Source organism: Poecilia mexicana, unplaced genomic scaffold, assembly GCF_051168715.1.
Source record: "Poecilia mexicana isolate PSO_F unplaced genomic scaffold, ASM5116871v1 scaffold_18, whole genome shotgun sequence".
Taxonomy (NCBI): domain Eukaryota; kingdom Metazoa; phylum Chordata; class Actinopteri; order Cyprinodontiformes; family Poeciliidae; genus Poecilia; species Poecilia mexicana.
In genome coordinates, this window is record NW_028263387.1 from 14,041,604 (window position 1) to 14,066,939 (window position 25,336).

A 25,336-nucleotide genomic window follows, 5' to 3' on the forward strand; every position below is an offset into this window, starting at 1 on the left:
TATTCAATAACGTAACTTTATTGGCACTCGGGTAGAGAAGAAGCGCGGAGACTGTTTTTACCAATCATGGGGTCAATCAGGACGCAGAACACTGTGGGGGAAAAAAAAAAAAAAACTGCACAAAAAAAGCTGCGATACCGTGAAAGATGAACGGCGTTATAGCGAGGGTTCACTATTTATGAAATAATTTATAAAAAGCAACTGAGTAATTTGTAGACTGGCTGTATGTAGTTCATCCTAGGTGTATCTGGCACCTCATTCTCATGCCTGGCCTAGTAATGCCTCAACATTGAGGAGGCGGATTTATTTAAATAAGACAGTTTAGTCAAACATATGCGGCACTTAACCTGCAGAATAATATGAAAGCAAACAGAGTCATTTTCAGCTGAATTTGGATTCAGATAGATCAAGTAGAAACTGGCAAGAATCGGATGAAACAACAAAATTGAAAACAAATTTATTTTCCAATATAAGATCAAAATGGTCCCACACTGCGGAAACCTTTCGTTTGAGGCTGCTCCATATGTGACGCTGTACCGTAAAAGATCAAGAATTTGTTTGGCAAATGCTTTTGACAGATTCGCTTCCTTATAAACTCAGTTTGGCGCATTAATGTAATTTCCTGTATCGGTCCCGTGACTTGAAACCAATACGCGGACCGACACGGGTTTTGGTCTGTGGGCTTGACGCATGCGCCGACTAGTAGACCGGACCCATCACTAGTAAGGGCCGTTTCTTATAATCTGGCTGTTTAATGTTCTTGTCTAATTGGATCTCTTTTGTGTGTAGGTTGGCCTGCTGCTGTTTCAGTTTTTTATTTTTTCAGTCTTTGATTTGTTTCAGTTTTGTTTTAGTTTACTTATTTTTGGATAGTTATTGTTGATTAAAATGACTGTCTTTCCTTTTTTTTTCTTTCTTTTTTTCTTTTGTTTAGGGAAAGGGAGTTTCTATTGTCCAGCCCCCTGGCTTGTTTTAAACCGGGACCTATGCTGTCCCTGGGTCCTAAGCTGTTTTTAGATTGAGGAGACTAGTGGAAGGGGAGTTTGTTTGTTTTTTTCCCCCCTTTTGCTGTATTCACCAGAAATTTCTGAGTGTGTTTTTGTTGGGGAACACTTAGGTGCATTTAGTTGTATTTGTGTTTTCTTTATTATTCCTCCCCCAAACAGTGTAATTTTATCTAATTGGGTTTTAATTATTTTTCTGCTGGATCCCAGGGCCAATATAGACTCCCACTTGTGGTCACTTGGTATAATAAAATAAATCGTGACTATTTTTGCTCATGAAACATTTGTGAATTCAATAAACTGTTTTTAATCTGCATCAGTGCCTCTGTCAATTTTTACAAACTTATCTGTGTGATCTGGTTAAAAAGAGGATCTAAAGCTGTTACCCAAGGTCACACATAATTTAATGAAAGCCTTTCATAATGATGGTGGCGTCAGTTATAGGAATTCACCTTGCAATCGGTGGATTGCCAGTTCAATGCCTGTTCAACCTTTGAGATTTCAGTGCGATTTTAAAATGGTATAAATTAAGAAACTAAAATGTCACAAGATCATTCTAGTCTTTGTAAAATTTACTTTTGCAATCTGGTTACATCATAGATATAAACATCAGCAAAATTTCAAATTTTAGCCGATTAATACAGTTAATTTTAGGGTAATTAACTGCTGGCAATATTAAAAAATATGTCTATAAATTTTACAATTACTTAGATTTCTACAATAGATTTCTGTATTTACGACATTTCCTGACTGTCAAAATCACTTGAAATGTATGCTCATTGGGTTATTGTAATTCCATGTATTTTCTATGGTAATTTTTATTTTATTTATTTTTTTGCAGTGTTTGTGTGGCCATCAAAGCCCTGATCTCATTCCTATGGAGAAATTGTGGGAAGATCTGACAAGGTGTGTGCAAGTGAGGTGGCCTACAAAATGGACTCAGACCCACCAACTCTCATCAGGAGGAATGGGCCAGAACTCCAGCAAAATGTTGTGTGAAAACCTGTGGAAGAAAACCCTAAAGGCTTGACACAAATCATGTAGTTTAGTAAATCGAAATAATGTTTAATTCTAACTAAGGTAAAATGATAAGTTTGGTTTGTAACTTCAGACGGAGAGGAGAAAAGATAATTTAAAATATAAAAACGATTCCACTGCATTATTGTCTTATTTTTATTAAACTGACAGGTATACACTTTAAAGAATACTTAGTGTTATAAATACAATTAAAAGGAAAAGAAAAACTGGACAATCATACAATACATTGCTCAGACAGCTTATTTTTGGTAAATCCTACAATATTTATTGAGAGAGAAATATTGACCAAACTAAATAATCCTTCAAGAAATACCTTCATGTTTAATTTTAAAGATAATAAATTAATTCAATGACACAGAATAATTAGTTTTGCATAAATAAAACAAAATTGACATGAGGAAATTATCAAGTTTCAATGAATGTTTTAAAGTTCAAAGTGACTCTTGGTCCGGAATTAGAACAACATTCTTGCTCATACAAGCAATAATTGAGATTTTCATGCAGATTTTCCTTTGGAAACCAGCAGAGACGTTATTGCTGTGTTGAAAGAAGCCATGACAACAGGATCAAGCTGAATGCAGTGATGAGGCTGATTGTGTGGCTTGTTCCACTTGATGTTTCTGTGCGTAAAATAAGACAAAAAAAACCTTTTACATCAATAAACTCCTTCTTGATGTCATAGATCTTGTATCCTTAACGTGTTAATCTATATTTTCTATAGTTTGAATGTTTAACTTACGTGCGCCATCCACAAAAATGGAAGTGATGTCAATGTTGAAAGCTGTGACGGTTGAATTTGCTTTCACCAAAACATCTCTAATTTGGGCGCTATTGGGTTGGGATGCTGTTGCAAATTCAAGGTCAATGTTGTTGATGATTGATCCATTACTGCAGAGGTAAGAACATTTCAGTTAATCTGCGCACATTCATATTAATCAGTCTTCAGAATTTATATGCAACTCATACCTGAATGAAATCACAATGAAATTGCGGTAAGAAGAGAACGTTGCCCGGAAGAGTGGTACAAGCTGCAGAAAGACAAAAAAGTGTTTTTCTATTAATGGTGAATTTTAACATTGGATACTTCAAAATATAATTGCAGGAATCAGGCTTGAAGCTCGTGTAAAAGCAGTAAAGGGAATTCAAATCGATCCAGAACAATTTCTCATGTCATATTGCCAGCTCGTCATATTGGCTTGATAAAACATGTTCAAACCAATTTTTTTTTTCATCATTGTTTTTCGATTCATGCAAAAAATAAACATGGAACATGTTTTTGAGTCTGTGTGACATTGTATGGATATTTTATATTTGCTGCCAAAGCACACAGATATGAAGAAAGAAAACTTGATGCATTATTTCATTTAGTTAAATGTTTTATGCACTAATGCAAATATTTCACAGCCATCTCAAATACTTACATGGGTCTTCAAAAGGCCAGCTCGATTTATGAAAGCTGTAGATTTTGGGTCCAGCAACTCGGTGGTAAATGTCTCTCCTGCTGACCTAAAAGTCAGTCGCTTTGTCACCGTTGACTCCACAGTTGTAGTTGTTGTTGTTGTGGTGGTTGGTTTAGTTGTAGTTGTTGTTGTTGTGGTGGTTGGTTTAGTTGTAGTTGTTGTTGTTGTGGTGGTTGGTTTAGTTGTAGTTGTTGTTGTGGAGGGGGTTGTGGTGGTATTTTTAGTTGTAGTAGTTGTTGTTGTGGTGGAGGGGGTTGTGGTGGTATTTTTAGTTGTAGTAGTTGTTGTGGTGGAGGGGGTTGTGGTGTTTGGTTTAGTTGTAGTAGTTGTTGTTGTGGTGGTGGTTGTCATAGTTGCATTAGTAGTTGTAGTATTTGTAGTGGGAGCAGAGGTTGCCAAAGGTGTTTCTACCAGAAACATAAATAACATAAAATTAGCCATTACTTGTCACAAATTGAGTCCCTGTTGGTTTTCATCAAAATTAAACAGACAAGTAAACTGGTCAAAAAGACAAATATCAATGCTTCTAAAAAGAGCTACAATGCTATGTTCTTGTGTAGTGTAGAACTCTTTTACTTACTTATTAGACTGATGGTGCTAGGAATGAATGTAACGTTGAACGTAGTGCTGTTTATCGCGTCGACTAGGGTTTGTTGTACATCTTCATTTTTTGGGAGATTTTCAGCAGAAGTAGTTTTATTAAACTCCAACCCCACTTCTGCTTCAGTACTATTCATTCGTGTAAAAAGTCGTAGAGAACTTCTGCAACATAACCATAAATAAAGCAAGTTAAGAAAAAAACTGAAAATAAAAAAGTAGCAACCTATAGTATTTTGGCTCTTTTTATTAAAATAACGTAAATCATTATTAAAATCATAATTATGCTTGTAGAAAGAAAAGAAGTAACAAACATTTTAAATCTTACCTAAATGCAATGACAAAACTACGAATGAAGCGGAATCCAAACTTCTTTCTGTAGATGATGTCATACTGTGGAACAAAACATTGAGTGAAACCATAAGAACAATGTATCATTCAAAATAGATGTTTACTGAATCGTTGCAAATGTAGAATAGGCACATTTCTGTTTGGTACTTACAGTTTCTTTGACTTTTTTCTCAAGATCTTTAAACAATTTGCTGGATTTATTTTCCAGTTGTACATCATATGGTTCAATAATGGTTGCTGCAAGAACATACACTGGAGCAGGAGGTTCAGTTGTAGTTTTTAAAGTAGTTGTCTCTGTGGGGGCAACTGTGGGGGCATTTGTGGGAGGATTTGGAGGAACAATTGTGGATAGAGATGGGGCTGCTGTTGGTATGGTTGGAGCAGCTGTTGGAGCAGCTGTGGTTGTTGTTGGAACTGCTATGGTTGTAGTTGGAGCAGCAGTGGTTGTGGTTGGAGATGCTGTTGTTGTAGTAGGAGCAGCTGTGGTTGTGGTTGGAGCAGCTGTGGTTGTGGTTGGAGATGCTGTGGTTGTAGTTGGAGCAGTTGTGGTTGTGGTTGGAGATGCTGTGGTTGTAGTTGGAGCAGCTGTGGTTGTGGATGGAGCAGCTGTGATTGTGGTTGGAGCTGTTGTGGTTGTGGTTGGAGATGCTGTGGTTGTAGTTGGAGCAGCTGTGGTTGTGGATGGAGCAGCTGTGGTGGTGGTTGGAGCTGTTGTGGTTGTGGTTGGAGATGTGGTTGTAGTTGGAGATGCTGTGGTTGTAGTTGGAGCAGCTGTGGTTGTGGATGGAGCAGCTGTGGTGGTGGTTGGAGCTGTTGTGGTTGTGGTTGGAGATGCTGTGGTTGTGGTTGGAGCAGCTGTGATTGTGGTTGGAGCTGTTGTGGTTGTGGTTGGAGATGCTGTGGTTGTGGTTGGAGCAGCTGTGGTTGTGGATGGAGCAGCTGTGGTTGTGGTTGGAGATGCTGTGGTTGTAGTTGGAGCAGTTGTGGTTGTGGTTGGAGATGCTGTGGTTGTAGTTGGAGCAGCTGTGGTTGTGGATGGAGCAGCTGTGATTGTGGTTGGAGCTGTTGTGGTTGTGGTTGGAGCCGCTGTTGTTGTGGTTGGAGCAGCTGTGGTTGTGGATGGAGCAGCTGTGGTGGTGGTTGGAGCTGTTGTGGTTGTGGTTGGAGATGTGGTTGTAGTTGGAGATGCTGTGGTTGTAGTTGGAGCAGCTGTGGTTGTGGATGGAGCAGCTGTGGTGGTGGTTGGAGCTGTTGTGGTTGTGGTTGGAGATGCTGTGGTTGTGGTTGGAGCAGCTGTGGTTGTGGATGGAGCAGCTGTGATTGTGGTTGGAGCTGTTGTGGTTGTGGTTGGAGATGCTGTGGTTGTGGTTGGAGCAGCTGTGGTTGTGGATGGAGCAGCTGTGGTGGTGGTTGGAGCTGTTGTGGTTGTGGTTGGAGATGTGGTTGTAGTTGGAGATGCTGTGGTTGTAGTTGGAGCAGCTGTGGTTGTGGATGGAGCAGCTGTGGTGGTGGTTGGAGCTGTTGTGGTTGTAGTTGGAGATGCTGTGGTTGTGGTTGGTGCAGCTGTGGTTGTAGTGGGAGCAGCTGTGGTTGTAGTTGGAGCAACTGTGGTTGTGGTTGGAGCTGTTGTGGTTGTAGGTGGAGCAGCTGTGGTGGTGGTTGGAGCTGCTGTGGTTGTAGTTGGAGATGCTGTGGTTGTGGTTGGTGCAGCTGTGGTTGTAGTGGGAGCAGCTGTGGTTGTAGTTGGAGCTGCTGTGGTTGTGGTTGGAGCAGCTGTGGTTGTGGTTGGAGCTGTTGTGGCTGTAGTTGGAGCAGCTGTGGTTGTGGTTGGAGCTGTTGTGGTTGTGGTTGGAGTAGCTGTGGTTGTGGTTGGAGCTGTTGTGGTTGTAGTTGGAGATGCTGTGGTTGTGGTTGGAGCAGCTGTTGTGGTTGGAGCAGCTGTGGTTGTGGTTGGAACTGTTGTTGTCGTCAGAGAACCTGTAACATTTATCGTATATCATAATTACACATTATGCATAGTTTAAAAGAACAACTGAACACTTCATTTATAAACGCTGATATTAAAAGTATTTTTCATTTCTTAAAATTTGTATAATCAGCTAATTTTCAACTAAGTTTTCCTTAAATTTTGTGTTGATCTTTTTTTTCATAAGCAGTTCGGTCTGTGCTTCCTTTCATTCATCCTTTGCATAAATATTTAATGTTCTATTCATTTTTTCTTACCTTGGTCACTAATGGCAATCGTGTCAGTCATTACGTCGAATTCTGTGATGTTTGAAGCCTCATTAACCAAAACCTGTTTAATTTCTGTATCATTAGGAGTAGATGATGGGTCAAATTCAAGGTCCACATAGTTGATGATTGATCCAGCCCTGCAAAAGTAGAAATATAATTAGTTATTGTTTGAGAGTCTGAACAAGGAGTTGGTTATATAGCAACATACAAAGAAATTACCTGAATATCATAGCTCCAGTCTTTCGGAATGAAGGGAAAGCTTTTCTTAAAAGTGGGTCAACCTACATGAAAAGAAAAACTAAATATGTTAGGTGTACAATTTCAAAAGAAAATTAGGACAATTAATACATTTTGCTATATTGGTTTATAGAGAAATTCTACATACTTCATTAAAAGAAAAATAATTAAATGTCATGCTATGGGGAGATTATACCTATTCTATGCAAGTAATAGCATTTTTAATCACTATAAGATTAGTATGACTTTCTTTAATTTAGGTGAAAAGAGACACAAAATATCATTCAAAAGCATACAATAGGTTACCAACTTATGTAGTACAATTCATTTTAAAAAACACAATGTAAATTGTTATGTGAGTAAAAGGGGTAAACATACACGATTCCTTATGTGTCCAGACAGTGTTTGGAATGCTGGTGATGATGAGTTTGCCAAATCTGAGGTGAAATTTTCATCAGACTTAAAAGTGAGCAACCTTATTAGGGCTGGAAATTCTGTTGTTGAAAGTGGGGCTGCCGTGGTTGTAGCTGTTGTTGTGGTTGGAGCTACTGTGGTTGTGGTTGGTGCAGCTGTTGTTGTGGTTGGAGCGACTGTGGTTGTGGTTGGAGCTGCTGTCGTTGTGGTTGGTGCAGCTGTGGTTGTGGTTGGAGCTGCTGTCGTTGTGGTTGGTGCAGCTGTGGTTGTGGTTGGAGCTGCTGTTGTTGTGGTTGGAGCCGCTGATGTTGTGGTTGGCGATGATGTGGTTGTGGTTGGAGCCACTGTTGTGGTTGGTGCAGTTGTGGTTGTGGTTGGCGCTGCTGTGGTTGTGGTTGGAGCTGCTGTGGTTGTGGTTGGAGCTGTTGTCGTTGTGGTTGGTGCAGCTGTGGTTGTGGTTGGAGCTGCTGTTGTTGTGGTTGGAGCCGCTGATGTTGTGGTTGGCGATGATGTGGTTGTGGTTGGAGCCACTGTTGTGGTTGGTGCAGTTGTGGTTGTGGTTGGCGCTGCTGTGGTTGTGGTTGGAGCTGCTGTGGTTGTGGTTGGAGCTGCTGTAGTTGTGGTTGGTGCAGCTGTGGTTGTGGTAGGTGCAGCTGTGGTTGTGGTTGGAGCAGCTGTGGTTGTGGTTGGTGCTGTTGTGGTTGTTGTTGGAGCAGTAGTTGTTGTGGTTGGAGCAGATGTCGTTGTGGTTGGTGCAGCTGTGGTTGTGGTTGGTGCAGCTGTGGTTGTGGTTGGCGCTGCTGTGGTTGTGGTTGGTGCAGCTGTTGTTGTGGTTGGAGCCGTTGTGGTTGTGGTTGGAGCCGCTGTGGTTGTGGTTGGTGCAGCTGTGGTTGTGGTTGGAGCTGCTGTGGTTGTGGTTGGTGCAGCTGTCGTTGTGGTTGGAGCCGTTGTGGTTGTGGTTGGAGCCGCTGTGGTTGTGGTTGGAGCCGCTGTGGTTGTGGTTAGTGCAGCTGTGGTTGTGGTTGGAGCTGCTGTGGTTGTGGTTGGTGCAGCTGTCGTTGTGGTTGGCGCTGATGTGGTTGTGGTTGGTGCAGTTGTGGTTGTGGTTGGCACTGCTGTGGTTGTGGTTGGTGAAGCTGTTGTTGTGGTTGGTGCAGATGTGGTTGTGGTTGGTGCAGCTGTGGTTGTGGTTGGCGCTGCTGTGGTTGTGGTTGGTGCAGCTGTGGTTGTGGTTGGCGCTGCTGTGGTTGTGGTTGGTGCAGCTGTTGTTGTGGTTGGTCCAGCAGTTGTTATGGTTGGAGAATCTGTGGTTGTGGTTGGAGCGGCTGTTGTGGTTGGAGCTGTTGTTGTTGTGGTTGGAGCTGCTGTGGTTGTGGTTGGTGCAGCTGTGGTTGTGGTTGGAGCTGCTGTGATTGTGGTTGGTGCAGCTGTCGTTGTGGTTGGAGCCGTTGTGGTTGGGGCCGCTGTTGTTGTGGTTGGAGCCGCTGTTGTTGTGGTTGGAGCTGCAGTGGTTGTGGTTGGCGCTGTTGTGGTTGTGGTTGGTGCAGCTGTGGTTGTGGTTGGCGCTGCTGTGGTTGTGGTTGGTGCAGCTGTGGTTGTGGTTGGAGCAGATGTGGTTGTGGTTGGCACTGCTGTGGTTGTGGTTGGTGAAGCTGTTGTTGTGGTTGGTGCAGATGTGGTTGTGGTTGGTGCAGCTATGGTTGTGGTTGGCGCTGCTGTGGTTGTGGTTGGTGCAGCTGTGGTTGTGGTTGGAGCAGATGTGGTTGTGGTTGGTGCAGCTGTGGTTGTGGTTGGCGCTGCTGTGGTTGTGGTTGGTGCAGCTGTGGTTGTGGTTGGTTCAGCTGTGGTTGTGGTTGGAGCAGATGTGGTTGTGGTTGGTGCAACAATGGTTGTGGTTGGTGCAGCTGTGGTTGTGGTTGGCGCTGCTGTGGTTGTGGTTGGTGCTGCTGTGGTTGTGGTTGGTGCAGCTGTGGTTGTGGTTGGAGCAGATGTGGTTGTGGTTGGTGCAGCTGTGGTTGTGGTTGGAGCTGCTGTGGTTGTGGTTGGTGCAGCTGTCGTTGTGGTTGGAGCCGTTGTGGTTGTGGTTGGGGCCGCTGTTGTTGTGGTTGGAGCCGCTGTTGTTGTGGTTGGAGCTGCAGTGGTTGTGGTTGGCGCAGCTGTGGTTGTGGTTGGTGCAGCTGTGGTTGTGGTTGGAGCAGATGTGGTTGTGGTTGTTGCAGCTGTGGTTGTGGTTGGCGCTGCTGTGGTTGTGGTTGGTGCAGCTGTGGTTGTGGTTGGCGCTGCTGTGGTTGTGGTTGGTGCAGCTGTGGTTGTGGTTGGTTCAGCTGTGGTTGTGGTTGGAGCAGCTGTGGTTGTGGTTGGCGCTGCTGTGGTTGTGGTTGGTGCTGCTGTGGTTGTGGTTGGTGCAGCTGTGGTTGTGGTTGGAGCAGATGTGGTTGTGGTTGGTGCAGCTGTGGTTGTGGTTGGTGCAGCTGTGGTTGTGGTTGGAGCCGATGTGGTTGTGGTTGGTGCAGCTGTTGTTGTGGTTGGCGCTGTTGTCGTTGTGGTTGGAGCCGCTGTTGTTGTGGTTGGTGCAGCTGTGGTTGTGGTTGGAGCTGCTGTGGTTGTTGTTGGAGCCGATGTGGTTGTTGTTGGAGCTGCTGTGGTTGTGGTTGGAACTGCTGTGGTTGTTGTTGGAGCAGCTGTGGTTGTTGTTGGAGCTTCAGTGGTTGTGGTTGGCGCTGATGTGGTTGTGGTTGGTGAAGCTGTTGTTGTGGTTGGTGCAGCTGTGGTTGTGGTTGGCGCTGCTGTGGTTGTGGTTGGTGCAGCTGTGGTTGTGGTTGGTTCAGCTGTGGTTGTGGTTGGAGCAGCTGTGGTTGTGGTTGGCGCTGCTGTGGTTGTGGTTGGTGCTGCTGTGGTTGTGGTTGGTGCAGCTGTGGTTGTGGTTGGAGCAGATGTGGTTGTGGTTGGTGCAGCTGTGGTTGTGGTTGGTGCAGCTGTGGTTGTGGTTTGAGCCGATGTGGTTGTGGTTGGTGCAGCTGTTGTTGTGGTTGGCGCTGTTGTCGTTGTGGTTGGAGCCGCTGTTGTTGTGGTTGGTGCAGCTGTGGTTGTGGTTGGAGCTGCTGTTGTTGTGGTTGGAGCTGCTGTTGTTGTGGTTGGAGCTGCTGTGGTTGTGGTTGGTGCAGCTGTCGTTGTGGTTGGAACCGTTGTGGTTGTGGTTGGGGCCGCTGTTGTTGTGGTTGGAGCCGCTGTTGTTGTGGTTGGAGCTGCAGTGGTTGTGGTTGGCGCTGATGTGGTTGTGGTTGGTGAAGCTGTTGTTGTGTTTGGTGCAGATGTGGTTGTGGTTGGTGCAGCTGTGGTTGTGGTTGGAGCAGATGTGGTTGTGGTTGGAGCAGATGTGGTTGTGGTTGGTGCAGCTGTGGTTGTGGTTGGCGCTACTGTCGTTGTGGTTGGTGCAGCTGTGGTTGTGGTTGGTGCAGCTGCAGTTGTGGTTGGTGCAGCTGTGGTTGTTGTTGGAGCCGATGTGGTTGTGGTTGGCGCTGCTGTGGTTGTGGTTGCTGCAGCTGTGGTTGTGGTTGGCGCTGCTGTGGTTGTGGTTGGTGCAGCTGTGGTTGTGGTTGGCGCTGCTGTGGTTGTTGTTGGTGCAGCTGTGGTTGTGGTTGGCGCAGCTGTGGTTGTGGTTGGAGCAGATGTGGTTGTGGTTGGAGCAGATGTGGTTGTGGTTGGTGCAGCTGTGGTTGTGGTTGGCGCTGCTGTGGTTGTGGTTGGAGCCGATGTGGTTGTGGTTGGCGTTGCTGTGGTTGTGGTTGCTGCAGCTGTGGTTGTGGTTGGCGCTGCTGTGGTTGTGGTTGGTGCAGCTGTGGTTGTGGTTGGCGCTGCTGTGGTTGTGGTTGGTGCAGCTGTGGTTGTGGTTGGTTCAGCTGTGGTTGTGGTTGGAGCAGATGTGGTTGTGGTTGGTGCAACAATGGTTGTGGTTGGTGCAGCTGTGGTTGTGGTTGGCGCTGCTGTGGTTGTGGTTGGTGCTGCTGTGGTTGTGGTTCGCGCTGCTGTGGTTGTGGTTGCTGCAGCTGTGGTTGTGGTTGGCGCTGCTGTGGTTGTGGTTGGTGCAGCTGTGGTTGTGGTTGGCGCATCTGTGGTTGTTGTTGGTGCAGCTGTGGTTGTGGTTGGTGCAGCTGTGGTTGTGGTTGGTGCAGCTGTGGTTGTGGTTGGAGCAGATGTGGTTGTGGTTGGTGCAGCTGTGGTTGTGGTTGGTGCAGCTGTGGTTGTGGTTGGCGCTGCTGTGGTTGTGGTTGGTGCAGCTGTGGTTGTGGTTGGTGCAGCTGTTGTTGTGGTTGGCGCTGCTGTCGTTGTGGTTGGTGCAGCTGTGGTTGTGGTTGGAGCAGATGTGGTTGTGGTTGGTGCAGCTGTCGTTGTGGTTGGTGCAGCTGTGGTTGTGGTTGGAGCCGATGTGGTTGTGGTTGGTGCAGCTGTGGTTGTGGTTGGCGCTGCTGTGGTTGTGGTTGGAGCCGCTGTTGTTGTGGTTGAGGCTGCAGTGGTTGTGGTTGGCGCTGATGTGGTTGTGGTTGGTGCAGCTGTGGTTGTTGTTGGTGCAGCTGTGGTTGTGGTTGGTGCTGCTGTTGTTGTGGTTGGAGCTGCTGTGGTTGTGGTTGGAGCTGCTGTGGTTGTGGTTGGTGCAGCTGTGGTTGTGGTTGGAGCAGATGTGGTTGTGGTTGGAGCAGATGTGGTTGTGGTTGGTGCAGCTGTGGTTGTGGTTGGCGCTGCTGTGGTTGTGGTTGGAGCCGATGTGGTTGTGGTTGGCGCTGCTGTGGTTGTGGTTGCTGCAGCTGTGGTTGTGGTTGGCGCTGCTGTGGTTGTGGTTGGTGCAGCTGTGGTTGTGGTTGGCGCTGCTGTGGTTGTTGTTGGTGCAGCTGTGGTTGTGGTTGGTGCAGCTGTGGTTGTGGTTGGTGCAGCTGTGGTTGTGGTTGGTGCAGCTGTGGTTGTGGTTGGTGCAGCTGTGGTTGTGGTTGGAGCAGATGTGGTTGTGGTTGGTGCAGCTGTGGTTGTGGTTGGTGCAGCTGTGGTTGTGGTTGGCGCTGCTGTGGTTGTGGTTGGTGCAGCTGTGGTTGTGGTTGGTGCAGCTGTTGTTGTGGTTGGCGCTGCTGTCGTTGTGGTTGGTGCAGCTGTGGTTGTGGTTGGAGCAGATGTGGTTGTGGTTGGTGCAGCTGTCGTTGTGGTTGGTGCAGCTGTGGTTGTGGTTGGAGCCGATGTGGTTGTGGTTGGTGCAGCTGTGGTTGTGGTTGGCGCTGCTGTGGTTGTGGTTGGAGCCGCTGTTGTTGTGGTTGAGGCTGCAGTGGTTGTGGTTGGCGCTGATGTGGTTGTGGTTGGTGCAGTTGTGGTTGTGGTTGGCAATGCTGTGGTTGTGGTTGGTGAAGCTGTTGTTGTGGTTGGTGCAGCTGTCGTTGTGGTTGGTGCAGCTGTGGTTGTGGTTGGAGCCGATGTGGTTGTGGTTGGTGCAGCTGTGGTTGTGGTTGGCGCTGCTGTGGTTGTGGTTGGAGCCGCTGTTGTTGTGGTTGAGGCTGCAGTGGTTGTGGTTGGCGCTGATGTGGTTGTGGTTGGTGCAGTTGTGGTTGTGGTTGGCAATGCTGTGGTTGTGGTTGGTGAAGCTGTTGTTGTGGTTGGTGCAGATGTGGTTGTGGTTGGTGCAGCTGTGGTTGTGGTTGGAGCAGATGTGGTTGTGGTTGGAGCAGATGTGGTTGTGGTTGGTGCAGCTGTGGTTGTGGTTGGCGCTGCTGTCGTTGTGGTTGGTGCAGCTGTGGTTGTGGTTGGAGCAGATGTGGTTGTGGTTGGTGCAGCTGTGGTTGTGGTTGGTGCAGCTGTGGTTGTGGTTGGAGCCGATGTGGTCGTGGTTGGTGCAGCTGTGGTTGTGGTTGGCGCTGCTGTGGTTGTGGTTGGTGCAGTAGTGGTTGTGGTTGGCGCTGCTGTGGTTGTGGTTGGTGCAGCTGTGGTTGTGGTTGGTGCAGCTGTGGTTGTGGTTGGCGCTGCTGTGGTTGTGGTTGGTGCAGCTGTGGTTGTGGTTGGTGCAGCTGTGGTTGTGGTTGGAGCAGATGTGGTTGTGGTTGGTGCAGCTGTGGTTGTGGTTGGTGCAGCTGTGGTTGTGGTTGGAGCAGTTGTGGTTGTGGTTGGTGCATCTGTGGTTGTGGTTGGTGCAGCTGTGGTTGTGGTTGGCGCTGCTGTGGTTGTGGTTGGTGCAGCTGTGGTTGTGGTTGGTGCAGCTGTGGTTGTGGTTGGAGCCGATGTGGTTGTGGTTGGTGCAGCTGTGGTTGTGGTTGGCGCCGCTGTGGTTGTGGTTGGTGCAGCTGTGGTTGTGGTTGGTGCAGCTGTGGATGTGGTTGGAGCCGATGTGGTTGTGGTTGGTGCAGCTGTGGTTGTGGTTGGCGCTGCTGTGGTTGTGGTTGGTGCAGCTGTGGTTGTGGTTGGCACTGCTGTGGTTGTGGTTGGTGCAGCTGTGGTTGTGGTTGGTGCAGCTGTGGTTGTGGTTGGCGCTGCTGTGGTTGTGGTTGGTGCAGCTGTTGTTGTGGTTGGCGCTGCTGTTGTTGTGGTTGGTGCAGCTGTGGTTGTGGTTGGCGCTGCTGTTGTTGTGGTTGGCGCTGCTGTGGTTGTGGTTGGCGCTGCTGTGGTTGTGGTTGGCGCTGTTGTTGTTGTGGTTGGTGCAGCTGTGGTGGTTGTTGGTGCAGCTGTGGTTGTGGTTGGTGCAGCTGTGGTTGTGGTTGGTGCTGCTGTGGTTGTGGTTGGTGCTGCTGTTGTTGTGGTTGGCGCTGCTGTTGTTGTGGTTGGTGCAGCTGTGGTTGTGGTTGGCGCTGCTGTGGTTGTGGTTGGTGCTGCTGTTGTTGTGGTTGGTACAGCTGTGGTTGTGGTTGGTGCTGCTGTGGTTGTGGTTGGCGCTGCTGTGGTTGTGGTTGGCGCTGCTGTTGTTGTGGTTGGCGCTGCTGTTGTTGTGGTTGGCGCTGCTGTTGTTGTGGTTGGTACAGCTGTGGTTGTGGTTGGTGCTGCTGTGGTTGTGGTTGGCGCTGCTGTGGTTGTGGTTGGCGCTGCTGTGGTTGTGGTTGGCGCTGCTGTTGTTGTGGTTGGTACAGCTGTGGTTGTGGTTGGTGCTGCTGTGGTTGTGGTTGGCGCTGCTGTTGTTGTGGTTGGCGCTGCTGTTGTTGTGGTTGGTGCAGCTGTGGTTGTGGTTGGTGCTGCTGTGGTTGTGGTTGGCGCTGCTGTGGTTGTGGTTGGCGCTGCTGTGGTTGTGGTTGGCGCTGCTGTTGTTGTGGTTGGCGCTGCTGTTGTTGTGGTTGGTACAGCTGTGGTTGTGGTTGGTGCTGCTGTGGTTGTGGTTGGCGCTGCTGTGGTTGTGGTTGGCGCTGCTGTTGTTGTGGTTGGTACAGCTGTGGTTGTGGTTGGTGCTGCTGTGGTTGTGGTTGGCGCTGCTGTGGTTGTGGTTGGCGCTGCTGTTGTTGTGGTAGGCGCTGCTGTGGTTGTGGTTGGAGCCGCTGTTGTTGTGGTTGGAGTCTGTGCCACCATCATTGTTGTACTTACTGTTGGTTGGTTATATTTGGAAAAGTTTTACTATATTACACTGTTATTTTACAGCTTCAAATTTACACGAACTTTTCAAAATTTTGCACTCATGAACTTACCTTTCAGTATTAGTAGTATCATCAAGATTCCTTTAGCCCCCATTTTTAATGTTTTACCTGAAAAATGTTTACACATCCACACTTGTAACTTGACAGACGATAATTACTTTCAGCATCGAAATAGTCAGCCACAGATAAATTGATTGTCATGTAAGCCAGTCATTTTATAACCATAAACAACAACATAATTGAAAGTTATTTAGACTGTTCCGACAAAATAAAGCAGCCTACAACTGTCCTTACAAGAAGACAATGAAAAACACTCAACACAATTTGTGAGCATCTGCCTGTCGATCCTCAAACAGAAAACACATCAAATTGATTTATTTATTTGCTATATTTTCTCTGTAGTTTTCTCCAGGTTTTTAACAAAACATAATGTTCTTTAAATGTATGCAGTACATATTGTCATATTTATTAACATAAAAAAAATCTTTCAATAGAAATTTCTAAAAATTAAGAACTAAACGTGTTAGCAATTTCCTGGTTAATGTTTCATTTAAGGGTTTTCCACGGTATTGTGTAGATTATATTTTGTCCTCAAATATTTGTTCCCAGCGATAATTTGCACTTTCTTTCTAATTAAAAGCTATTAAATTGTTTTGACATATCTAGCTTAAAGTCTGATTCCACTTCCCAGTCAGCATTTTATCTTGTGTGTATAATTTTACATTTTAGCGATTTTGCCAATATTAAAGACACATAAATATGCTTAAAAGACCATTCATTCCAATTTACATTTGGACTAAATAGGAATATTGACTATGCCAATATTTTTTACTTCTCTGTCAATTTCTAGGAAATTTATTGGCAACAAATTTACACAGAAGACGTTTTTGTTTTTGAATTTTGTGTTTTTTGTGGAATGAGGGGAGGGGGACATAGTCATTTAAAGTACAGCTAAACTTACTTTAGCTGTACTTTAACAGCTAACACTGTTAGCTGTTAAAGTTAACAGTTAACACCTCAAATGAGGTTCTCAAATTGAGAACCTCATTTGAGGTTCTCAATGACAGTGAGAACCTCAAACACAAATCACATCAAAATAATTTTTTAAAGAAAAGCTAAAACCTTGATTTCTCATGTAGGTGTAAATTGCAAAGCCTTGTACTAATGTACCTTAATGTGAAATCAATCATGCATTATTAGACCAAGAAATGTACTTACCCAAAGCAGTAGCAGATTTCAAAAAGTTCCTCGAATCCTGTCCTGCTTCTCTTCCAACTCTTGGTTAACCAGTCTGCTGCTGAACCTTATATATCACTTGTCTATTGCAAGTATGACGCAGGTTGAGAAATTCGTATTTGAACTATTGTTGGTGTCAGAAGAATGAAAACAACTCGCAACAGTGATGTTTGGCTTGGTTTGCATTCCAATTGTCTAACCATTCCATCATAGTGAACAAACCAGACGTCATTATCTTGTCTTGTTTATGGAAAGGGGTGTAACACCGACTAATAGAAGAGGGTTTCATAGTTACATAAGTCATTGTATTGAATGATTTGGTTGTTTTAATAATTTACACTTTAATCCCCCCCCCACCAAGTTCTTTTTTTTTCAAAGAAATGTGAATGTCTCTTTTTTTTTAGCACAGATGCTATGAAATCTACATCCTACAAAGTTGAACAGACTGTTTTGTACAAAGGTTTAAGTTATTTATAAAGTGTCTGATGTATTTAAAAACTAACTCAGACAACAATACCTTTAGACAGACCTCTTGTTAAAGATGAATAGCTTTTAAACTGCAACTGTGTTTTCATCAGTAGTATTCACAAGGGTAAGAATGCAAAGGTGTGGCTGCATCATTATGTTTCTCATTGAACACTTCATTGAATACAAGCATTAACACCTCATGTTTAGTTTTTTAATAAACACTATCAAATTTGTTTATATTGGCACAAACTTGTTCAATAGAATAAACTTTATATTCAACAAAAAAATAATGTTGTAGGTCAGCTCCTCGCAATCCTGGAATGTATTTTATAACGCGCGTAAGGATATGACAATAAAATGTACAGTAATAATCGAAGACGTTTCTGTTCTAGAGTTTGTCACTATTTCTGAAGTTTAAAGCAAAAGTTTTTGCTGCATTAGATTTTATTTTGATTTATTGCCGTTTTAAATCAGCTGGGTCAAAATAGAAACAAAGTCTACTGTTCAAAAAGTATTAAATCTTATATTTTCCACAATATTTAAAAAGAGTTACACAAACCACCTAACAACAAATAAAGGGACAAATACGAAAGTGAACGAACAAAATTTCATAAAGATATTATATTTAAGACGCCATGTATTCATTCATATGTCTCAATTTAGTTAAGATGTATGTAGTGGTTAAAATATAATACTAATTTCAATAAATATATGTTTTATGATAAGAACAAAACATGTATATCTATTTGTTTTCTCTAATACTAACGTGAATATTATTACCAGCAATATTCGGTAGACTTTAAATCCAATAACATACAAAATTACATATCAAATCTTTGATTTCCAATATGTCCAAATGTTATCAGGAAGTTTTTATTTATTTATTTATTTATTTATTTATTTATTTATTTAAATATATGACGACACAGAAATTGTTTTTGGGAAATCTTTTCGTCCGGAGATATAAATAGCAGCAAAACTGGCCAAACCACCGCAAGCACGCAGGAAGAAAGATCTATGAAACAAGACAGCAGACTGCTTACGTTAAGCATCAGCATTCCATGAATACAAAATACGTTTTCAATGCTGGTATTAAAGAGATTTATATTGTATTGGCTGGTGAACGACGTCAACAGCAAACAAGGGACTCCTTTGGTCAGAAAAAGCCGGTGGCATCGGTTTTGGACGCCTTCCCGTCGATTTTATGAAAAAAATGACTGAGAAAAAAGAAGAAAAAAAAAAAGCCGCACAACTGGGAAAGTATTTTATTTGACATTGGAAGTTTATACATGTACTTTTCAAAAAGACGATATTTTTTCCTCTCACAGTTTGACTTTACATCAGACTAAACTCTAACTGGATACAAAAGTAATGATGTATTTCTATTCGTTTAATGCCAGAATGTTTAGAAAGACATTTTCAAGTGATTGCTTTATTAGTTTATTCAATGTCAAAGGCTTAGATCTGCTTAATTAAAACAAAACCAAACAACAACAAAAATATTTAATGTTCTGTATTACAACGGGTCTTAAGAAGTCTCTGGTTGACGACATGCCGCCTTTGCTACGGCTTACTACGTTATTCGTTTGTGAAACTTTTTTTTTTTTTTTTTTTTACAATAACCTTGGGCGGCTCCAGAAATGTCGCCAGAGCAGGGCCAGACTTTATTATCAGCGTTTCCAGCGGCTGAGATGATTGCACCCACACTGAGCTACAAAGCATCTCTAACAGACCTCAACTGCAGTCATTTTGTGCGGACGTGACCCGTCAGCACCACAAAGCAAATTATTATTATTATTATTATTATTATTATTATTATTATTATTATTATTATTATTATTATTATTAATTATAGCATATTTAAATAGAACGTGTGACGCATGTTAATCGCTACATGAAATACAAAAGTAACACATTTGCACTAGACACAGATTAATCTCCTCCAGTCCCCCCTTCACCTTCTCCCTGCGGTCCAATCTGTTCGGCACCCAATCTCAAGTTCTGCAGACACCAGTGTTTGAACACGGCCTCGAAAAGACATCAGGAGTCGGATCGGGAAAGTTCGTGCAGCGGTCTCGCGCGCCGTTCGCTGTCTTTATCTCTCGCGCAGCCCCGGCTGTGCGCGCCGCTTTGAGAGGGAGAGAATCCGGATGAAACATTAAACTTATTTTACGGTTGTTGACAGAAGAAGAAGAAGAAGAAGGGGGGAAGCATAATTTTACACGCAAGTACCACGTAAAAAAGAATGCAGCAATAATATTAGCTTTGAACTAAATAAAAACATGAAAAATTATCCATACAAAAGCATCAAAGAGGTAAGATAATCCCCTGGTCAGACATCTGTCCCGTTTCAAAAACGATTTACTTTGAACAGAATAATTAGTTAGTCTAAAAATAATTATTTAGCTTCATGTGAAAAAGTTCTTCAGACTTTGAGGGCTTTCTCGTTTTAACAAGCTCCTCCCAGGAATCTTCTTCAGGAATACCAAACCTGATTATATGGGCAGAGGTGAGTACAAAAAAAATGTACTTAAGTAGGAGTAGCATTACTTCAACATGTTTTTACTTAAAGTAAAAACGTAACCATCCAATAAATTACTCAAGTAAGAGAAAGCAAGTACTTCGTTAAGGATCTGTCCGATGGTCATGGAAAGACTGATGTGGAACCAGAGCAACATCAGCACCCTGGTAGCCTTTTGGGTTCCCCTAATGTCCCACATACACTATATAAAGAGTAGTGAAACGCTATCCTTTATAAAATCACCACTCTTGCTGGAATAAAATTTCTGGATACCCACTGTGAGTAACTTCACCGAAGGAAAATAATTTAAAAAAATGCATGAGGGACAGACGCACCTAGTTCAAGGTAAAACGAGACTTATTGTTTATGCACAGGCTTTGTTATTCTACTGCTATTTTCTACCTGCTTGGCCTGCTGTGACATTTGGGACTTTACCGTGTTCTAACAATGAAGTGGGTGATGATGTACGTTAGTCTTTAAAAGGTTACTGAAGTACTGAGTAACTGATCAGATCATCTGATTTAATATTTAAAAATGATGCCAGTCAGAAATATAATGCTATGTACAAATATAATTATGTAACTGTGGCTCTGGTGATTTTAACAACCTCATATAAAAACATGTAATGAGTCTTTATGATGTAAATATTTAATGTATGTTAGGATGTATGTTGGATGTTATGAAGAGCACAGGTTCCTTTTTAGCTACTTGTGGTGCATTTTTAAGCATAAAAAAAAGAAAATGCTATTAAAGAGATTTTTATATATATATGTTTTGTCTTCCATACTTCAGCGCTGTGTCAGCCCGTCCAAGGTCTACCATCTTGTTTTGTAAACATGCTTTACAGCTTGTATTTATTTGGACTTTGAATTCAGATCAATTCCAAGAAGGGATGATTAAAATAAAAGTATTTATTTGAAAATGCTTTATGTGATTTGTAATTTCTTTAAAAAAAAAGAGAGAGAGAGAAAAAGCGAATTTTTTAAAATTCAAATCAGACATCTGATTTAGAATGAAAAAATCGGAGATTTTATGTTGTAGCTGTGTCACCCGTCCCAATGCTCAGAACAGAACAAAAGCAATACTTTTTACATAATGTATTTATTGGAAACAACTACATTGTATTTTACACCCTTTAACACATCTTTCACCCTAAAGGTAAATATCGCAATGATCTTATATTAATTTAATTTAATGTTGATATTGTCTGTTATTAAATTTCTTCATCAGATACACAGAAATAAGCTTGCATAACACTTAAGAGAATACTGAATACAGAAACAACCAATCTCATTTATTTGTTTATATTAAAAAGAAAAACAAGATCATCACAAAGGTCTTTGTTCAGATGCTCTATATATCTTTTATCCCATAGCATTCATTTATAGAGGATTCTTTAGAGCTTGCATAAACTGTGTCACCTACTAATCATTCAGGTAATTCCTTCATTAGAATTAAAAAAAATATATATATAAATAATGAACACGATAATTAAACTTCATATAAGTATAAAGTGCAGTGGATTTGAGAAAGAAAATCTTTAAATCCTTTGTCACTTCTTTAGACAACAGAAATGACTCAATAGAAGCAGGAAGTTCACGAGTTGTTTTCTTCATAGACTGGATCCAGGATTTTGCTGCCAAAGTAACATCTTAATCACATCTTCACAAGTTGCACACATAATAAATGTTCTTTTATCAGTATTTAAGTTTTTGACTGATGATTTGCTGAAACATGCTTAGAAAATGTTCTTTGAGTAATTATTTCTCTTAAACAAAATGCCCTTTCATGATGTGTTAGTGGTTTCCAGTTAGAATATATTTTTTAAGCAGATTATCTGCTAGAAGTTAGCACAGATGTTAGTGTTGGCTTGACAACAGCCATGACAACAGGACCATGCAGGAAGCCATGATGAGACTGATCTTGTGGTTTCCTCCACTTGACACCTCTGTAAACATTGAGACAGAAAAACACGATGTCAACAAAATGTTCCATAGTGAAACGGTTTTTAATAAAACATGTTTTATGATTTGTATTTATGTAGATAATTATCCTGATATCTGAATTTATTTTAGCTTACGTGTTCCATCCACAAAAATGCTAGTAGTGTCAACGGTGAAGGCAGTGATGTTTGAAGCTGCGTTGACCAAAACTTGTGCAATTTCGGATCCAGTAGGAGGAGATGCAGATGCAAATCGAAGCTCCATCTCATTGATGATTGAGCCGTTTCTATGCAACAAAAAACATATAATGTGAATTGGAAGATTTTTTTTTTTTTAATCTCAAAGTTAAGACACTGTAAACGAATTACCTGAAAGACTTCACTGTTAGATCACTGAATGAAGAAAACGATCGCTTGTAGTATGGTTCAAGCTGAAGAAAAAAGATAATTCAAATCAAATCTTGATGTTAAAGTCGTGTTATTTAGAACATTATGGGAATTATTGATGGACTAGATACAGAACAGAAAACCTAGGTAAGTAGAATCTCAATAAATAGGCACATTTATTTTTTAGGGGGAAAAAAAGTCTCTTGCAACATTGCTTAATATATGTAGCAAATATTTTGTCTGTGAAAGCAATGTTCTGATCATTTGACTGTTACAAATTTCAAAGAAAATCACTCACAGTGGACTTTAAAAGTGTGGCTCGGTTTTTAAATGCTGTCGACGTTGAGTCGAGCAAATCGGTTGTAAAGGTCTCTCCAGGAGACCTAAAAGTCAGCTGCCTTATTGTTTGCACCGCAGTTGTGGTTTTTGTTGTTGTAACTGTAGTAAGCGTTTTAGTCGTTGCAATGCTAGGAGCTGACGTTCCAGGCTTTATTGTTGCTGCAACGGTTGTGATGTTTGTAACTGCAGTAAGTGTTGTAGTCGTTGCATTGCTAGCAGCTGACGTTCCAGGCTTTATTGTTGCTGCAACGGTTGTGATGTTTGTAACTGCAGTAAGTGTTGTAGTCGTTGCATTGCTAGCAGCTGACGTTTCAGGCTTCATTGTTGCTCCAATGGTAGTGATGTTGGCAGCAGTTCCATTGGTTGTAATCGTCGCATTTTGCAAAACTGTTGTACTAACGGCTGGGGATGCAGTTGCAGGTACACCTGCCAAACAAAGACAAGCATTGAAAGCAACACATTAGCATGCAGAAAAAAAAAACAACAAAAAAGTGAAATGTAAAATTGATCATCTCTCTTTACCATTACAAAAGGTGAACTAATCTTTTTTTTTAAGTAATCAACTAAATATTTATCACAATAAAAATAAACTACGTAGTTAGTCAGTGTTTTTTTTTTTTTTTAAATCAGTCTGTGCAAATTTTGGTCATTGGAGATTCTATTTAGTTACTATTGTGCTGACAAATTAAAAGAGGAATTACTTGATTTATTGTTTTAAAATTAAACTGAAAGTCAACTGCTTTTTCTATAGTGATAAAAATAACAATGAATTAAATAATTTTCTTTTTTTTTATCATATTTTTAAAGATAATTAGCAATGACAAAGATCCACTAAATTTCTCTGCTTGGAAGCTTTCCAGTCAAGTTCCACTAGGAGGTTAGCTTGGTAAAAAACAGTTCCTTGTTCTCTACGCTTTGCTTCATTCAGGAGGTCTGGTCCCTCGACTAAAGAGTAATGATGTACTCTATAGTCCATCCATCCATCCATCCATCCATCCATCCATCCATCCATCCATCCATCCATCCATCCATCCATCCATCCATCCATCCATCCATCCATCCATCCATCCATCCATCCATTTTCTATAGAACCTTATCCCTTATTGGGTTCGGGAGGGTTGCTGGTGCCCGTCTCCAGCTAATGTTCCGGGCGAGAGGCAGGGTCACCCAGGACAGATTGCCAGTTTGTCACAGGGCAACACAGAGACAGACAGGACAAACAACCATGCACACACACACACACACACACACACACACACACACACACACATACTCACACCTAGGGAGAATTTAGAGAGACCAATTAACCTGATAGTCATGTTTTTGGACTGTGGGAGGAAGCTGGAGTACCCGGAGAGAACCCACCATGCATAGGGAGTACATGCAAACTCCATGCAGAAAGACCCTGGGCCGGGAATCGAACCCAGAACCTTTTTGCTGCACCACTGTGCAGCCATACTCTATATAGTATATAGATACAATAGGGTATATAGAGTATACTCTATAGAGTCCACACAGGAGGTGTGGATTCTGTGCAAGTCTGAAACCGCTGTAGTGGCCCTACTCCCCTTGGGGTTGTTTACAGCAGTGGTCCCCATTGGTACCGGGCCGCTCAAGAAATAATTAAATATTTCAGTTTTATGTATTATTTGAGTCTGGAGGATCTTTTATTTTGAAAATCCTTTAACGGATTCTCTCAGTTACTTGCGTGCCAACACTGAGCCCGCAAGCAGCAAAATGAGTAAGAAATGGATCAGATGTCTTTGGAAAGTTTCTTTGCAAAGGGCAAAAGGCCCAGAGAAGAGACAGGAGGATGGATTTATCCCGGACCGGTAGGTGAGTCAAACATTACAAGCCGCTCTGCGTAACATGCGGCGACCGGCTGCTAATGAGACAATGAAGCTTCAAACTGTTTCGCCACGTAGAGACCAAGCAGGCTGTGGATATAAGCAACACTTCGGGTGTCATTGTCTCCCATCACTCCCAGATGGGACCGTCTCGTTGCAGAGAAACAAGCTCAGGGCTCCCGTTAGTCTTTATCGTGAGTTAAAATTTTCACGAAAGTAAAATGCTCGTTTTTGTGGCGCATCTGTATCTTATTTTGAAGGGATATGTAAACGTTACCATAGCGACCAGAGTCAGAGAGCGTTTGGGCAGTGGTCGAGAGGAGACGAGTAGAGCTTGTGAGTCTTAAGTCTGGTTTAGACGGCAAGATTTAAGGATTGTCGGCCGATTCTCCAAACCTTTGTGACCACAGAGCTGATAAAAGTACAACAGGTTCGATCGGTTCGCGTCTCCAGCCACACGGCAGGAGCAGCACACCACACGAACCGATTCCAGTCACGAACCTCCCGATTCCAGTCACGAACCTCCCGATTCCAGAGGATAATCCAGTAAAACCCCCAACACAGCATACGGGAATTTAGAATAACCAAACACGGATGACGATGTAGAAGCAATAGTGACAGTTTGTGGGGTCATTTTAAGAGATAAAAGAGTAACAAAAAGAAAAGGCGGTGGATAAAAGACGACGGGAGCAGCCGCTCTATTTGCTGCACTATGATTTGGAGGTGACTGTTTTTTCATAGTTAACGTTTTTAACTGACTAAACATAATAAACATATATAATAACGACCTTTACATATAAGAATAAACATTTCCACATATCTCCGATATCCACCGGACTCTCTATCAGTTGCGTGATATGTCAGCTGTTTGGGATTCCCCTCTGTTCTGACGTCACCGCGCTTTCTGATTAGCTACTTGTCACATTCAACAGATTGTATTCTCGTTCCCAGTTAGGGAAAACCCCACAGGCTGCGATAAAAGGGCCAAGACAACCAAATTGGGTATATTCAGGCTTTAGGTGGAACACCAACATGCAGAAGCCTGATCTGACGGTCATTCTTTTCTTTTTGACAATGAGTTGACTGTTTCATTGCCAAAAATATAAAACAAGAAAATCATTTGAATTTTCACATTTCATAAACCCGAATTCATTTTGTAGTATTTTTAGTTTGAGAACGAAATAAATACTCAAATATGTTTTTCAGAACTGATTCCTAAAAAAATATCTAATTACCAAAAATGTGCAGAAATGATCATTTTACAAATACAATGGTTTTGATCAAACATTAATGATAGCAGTATCAGACCTTCATCACATTTGAATTTGAAGGGATTTGAGGACTTGAAACAAAACATTTTAAAGTTGGAAATAAACTCTTTAAACCAATCATCTTCCTAATTACAAAATTAGAAATACTTAGTGTCATGCTACTCCGTAGAGAATTAGAAATATAATTATGGAGTAAGATTACTAAAGTGACTTTAAATATATGGCTATATGTGTTTCAAACACTTTGTTCTTACGTATTATTTCAATGGAAGCCGCATCGAATGTGACATTCAAAGTGATGTTGGGGTTATTCACAGCCTCCTTTAGTGTTGCCTGAACCTCTTCAGCCTTTGGGATTGTCGTAGCTGGTGTGGTTTTATTGAACTCTACGCCCACCTCTGCT

General features: G+C 42.7%; 1 protein-coding gene across 1 annotated transcript; it reads right to left on the reverse strand.

The window, feature by feature from the left end:
- Positions 1-4,427: 4,427 nt before the first annotated feature.
- Positions 4,428-6,450, reverse strand: LOC148154080 (uncharacterized). Its single transcript, XM_088016035.1, has 2 exons — positions 4,602-6,450; positions 4,428-4,492 (listed from the first exon to the last, which is right to left on the reverse strand). The coding sequence occupies exon 1, from the start codon at positions 6,448-6,450 to the stop codon at positions 4,717-4,719; it is 1,734 nt and encodes a 577-aa protein (XP_087872161.1). The 3' UTR covers positions 4,428-4,492; positions 4,602-4,716.
- Positions 6,451-25,336: the final 18,886 nt, after the last annotated feature.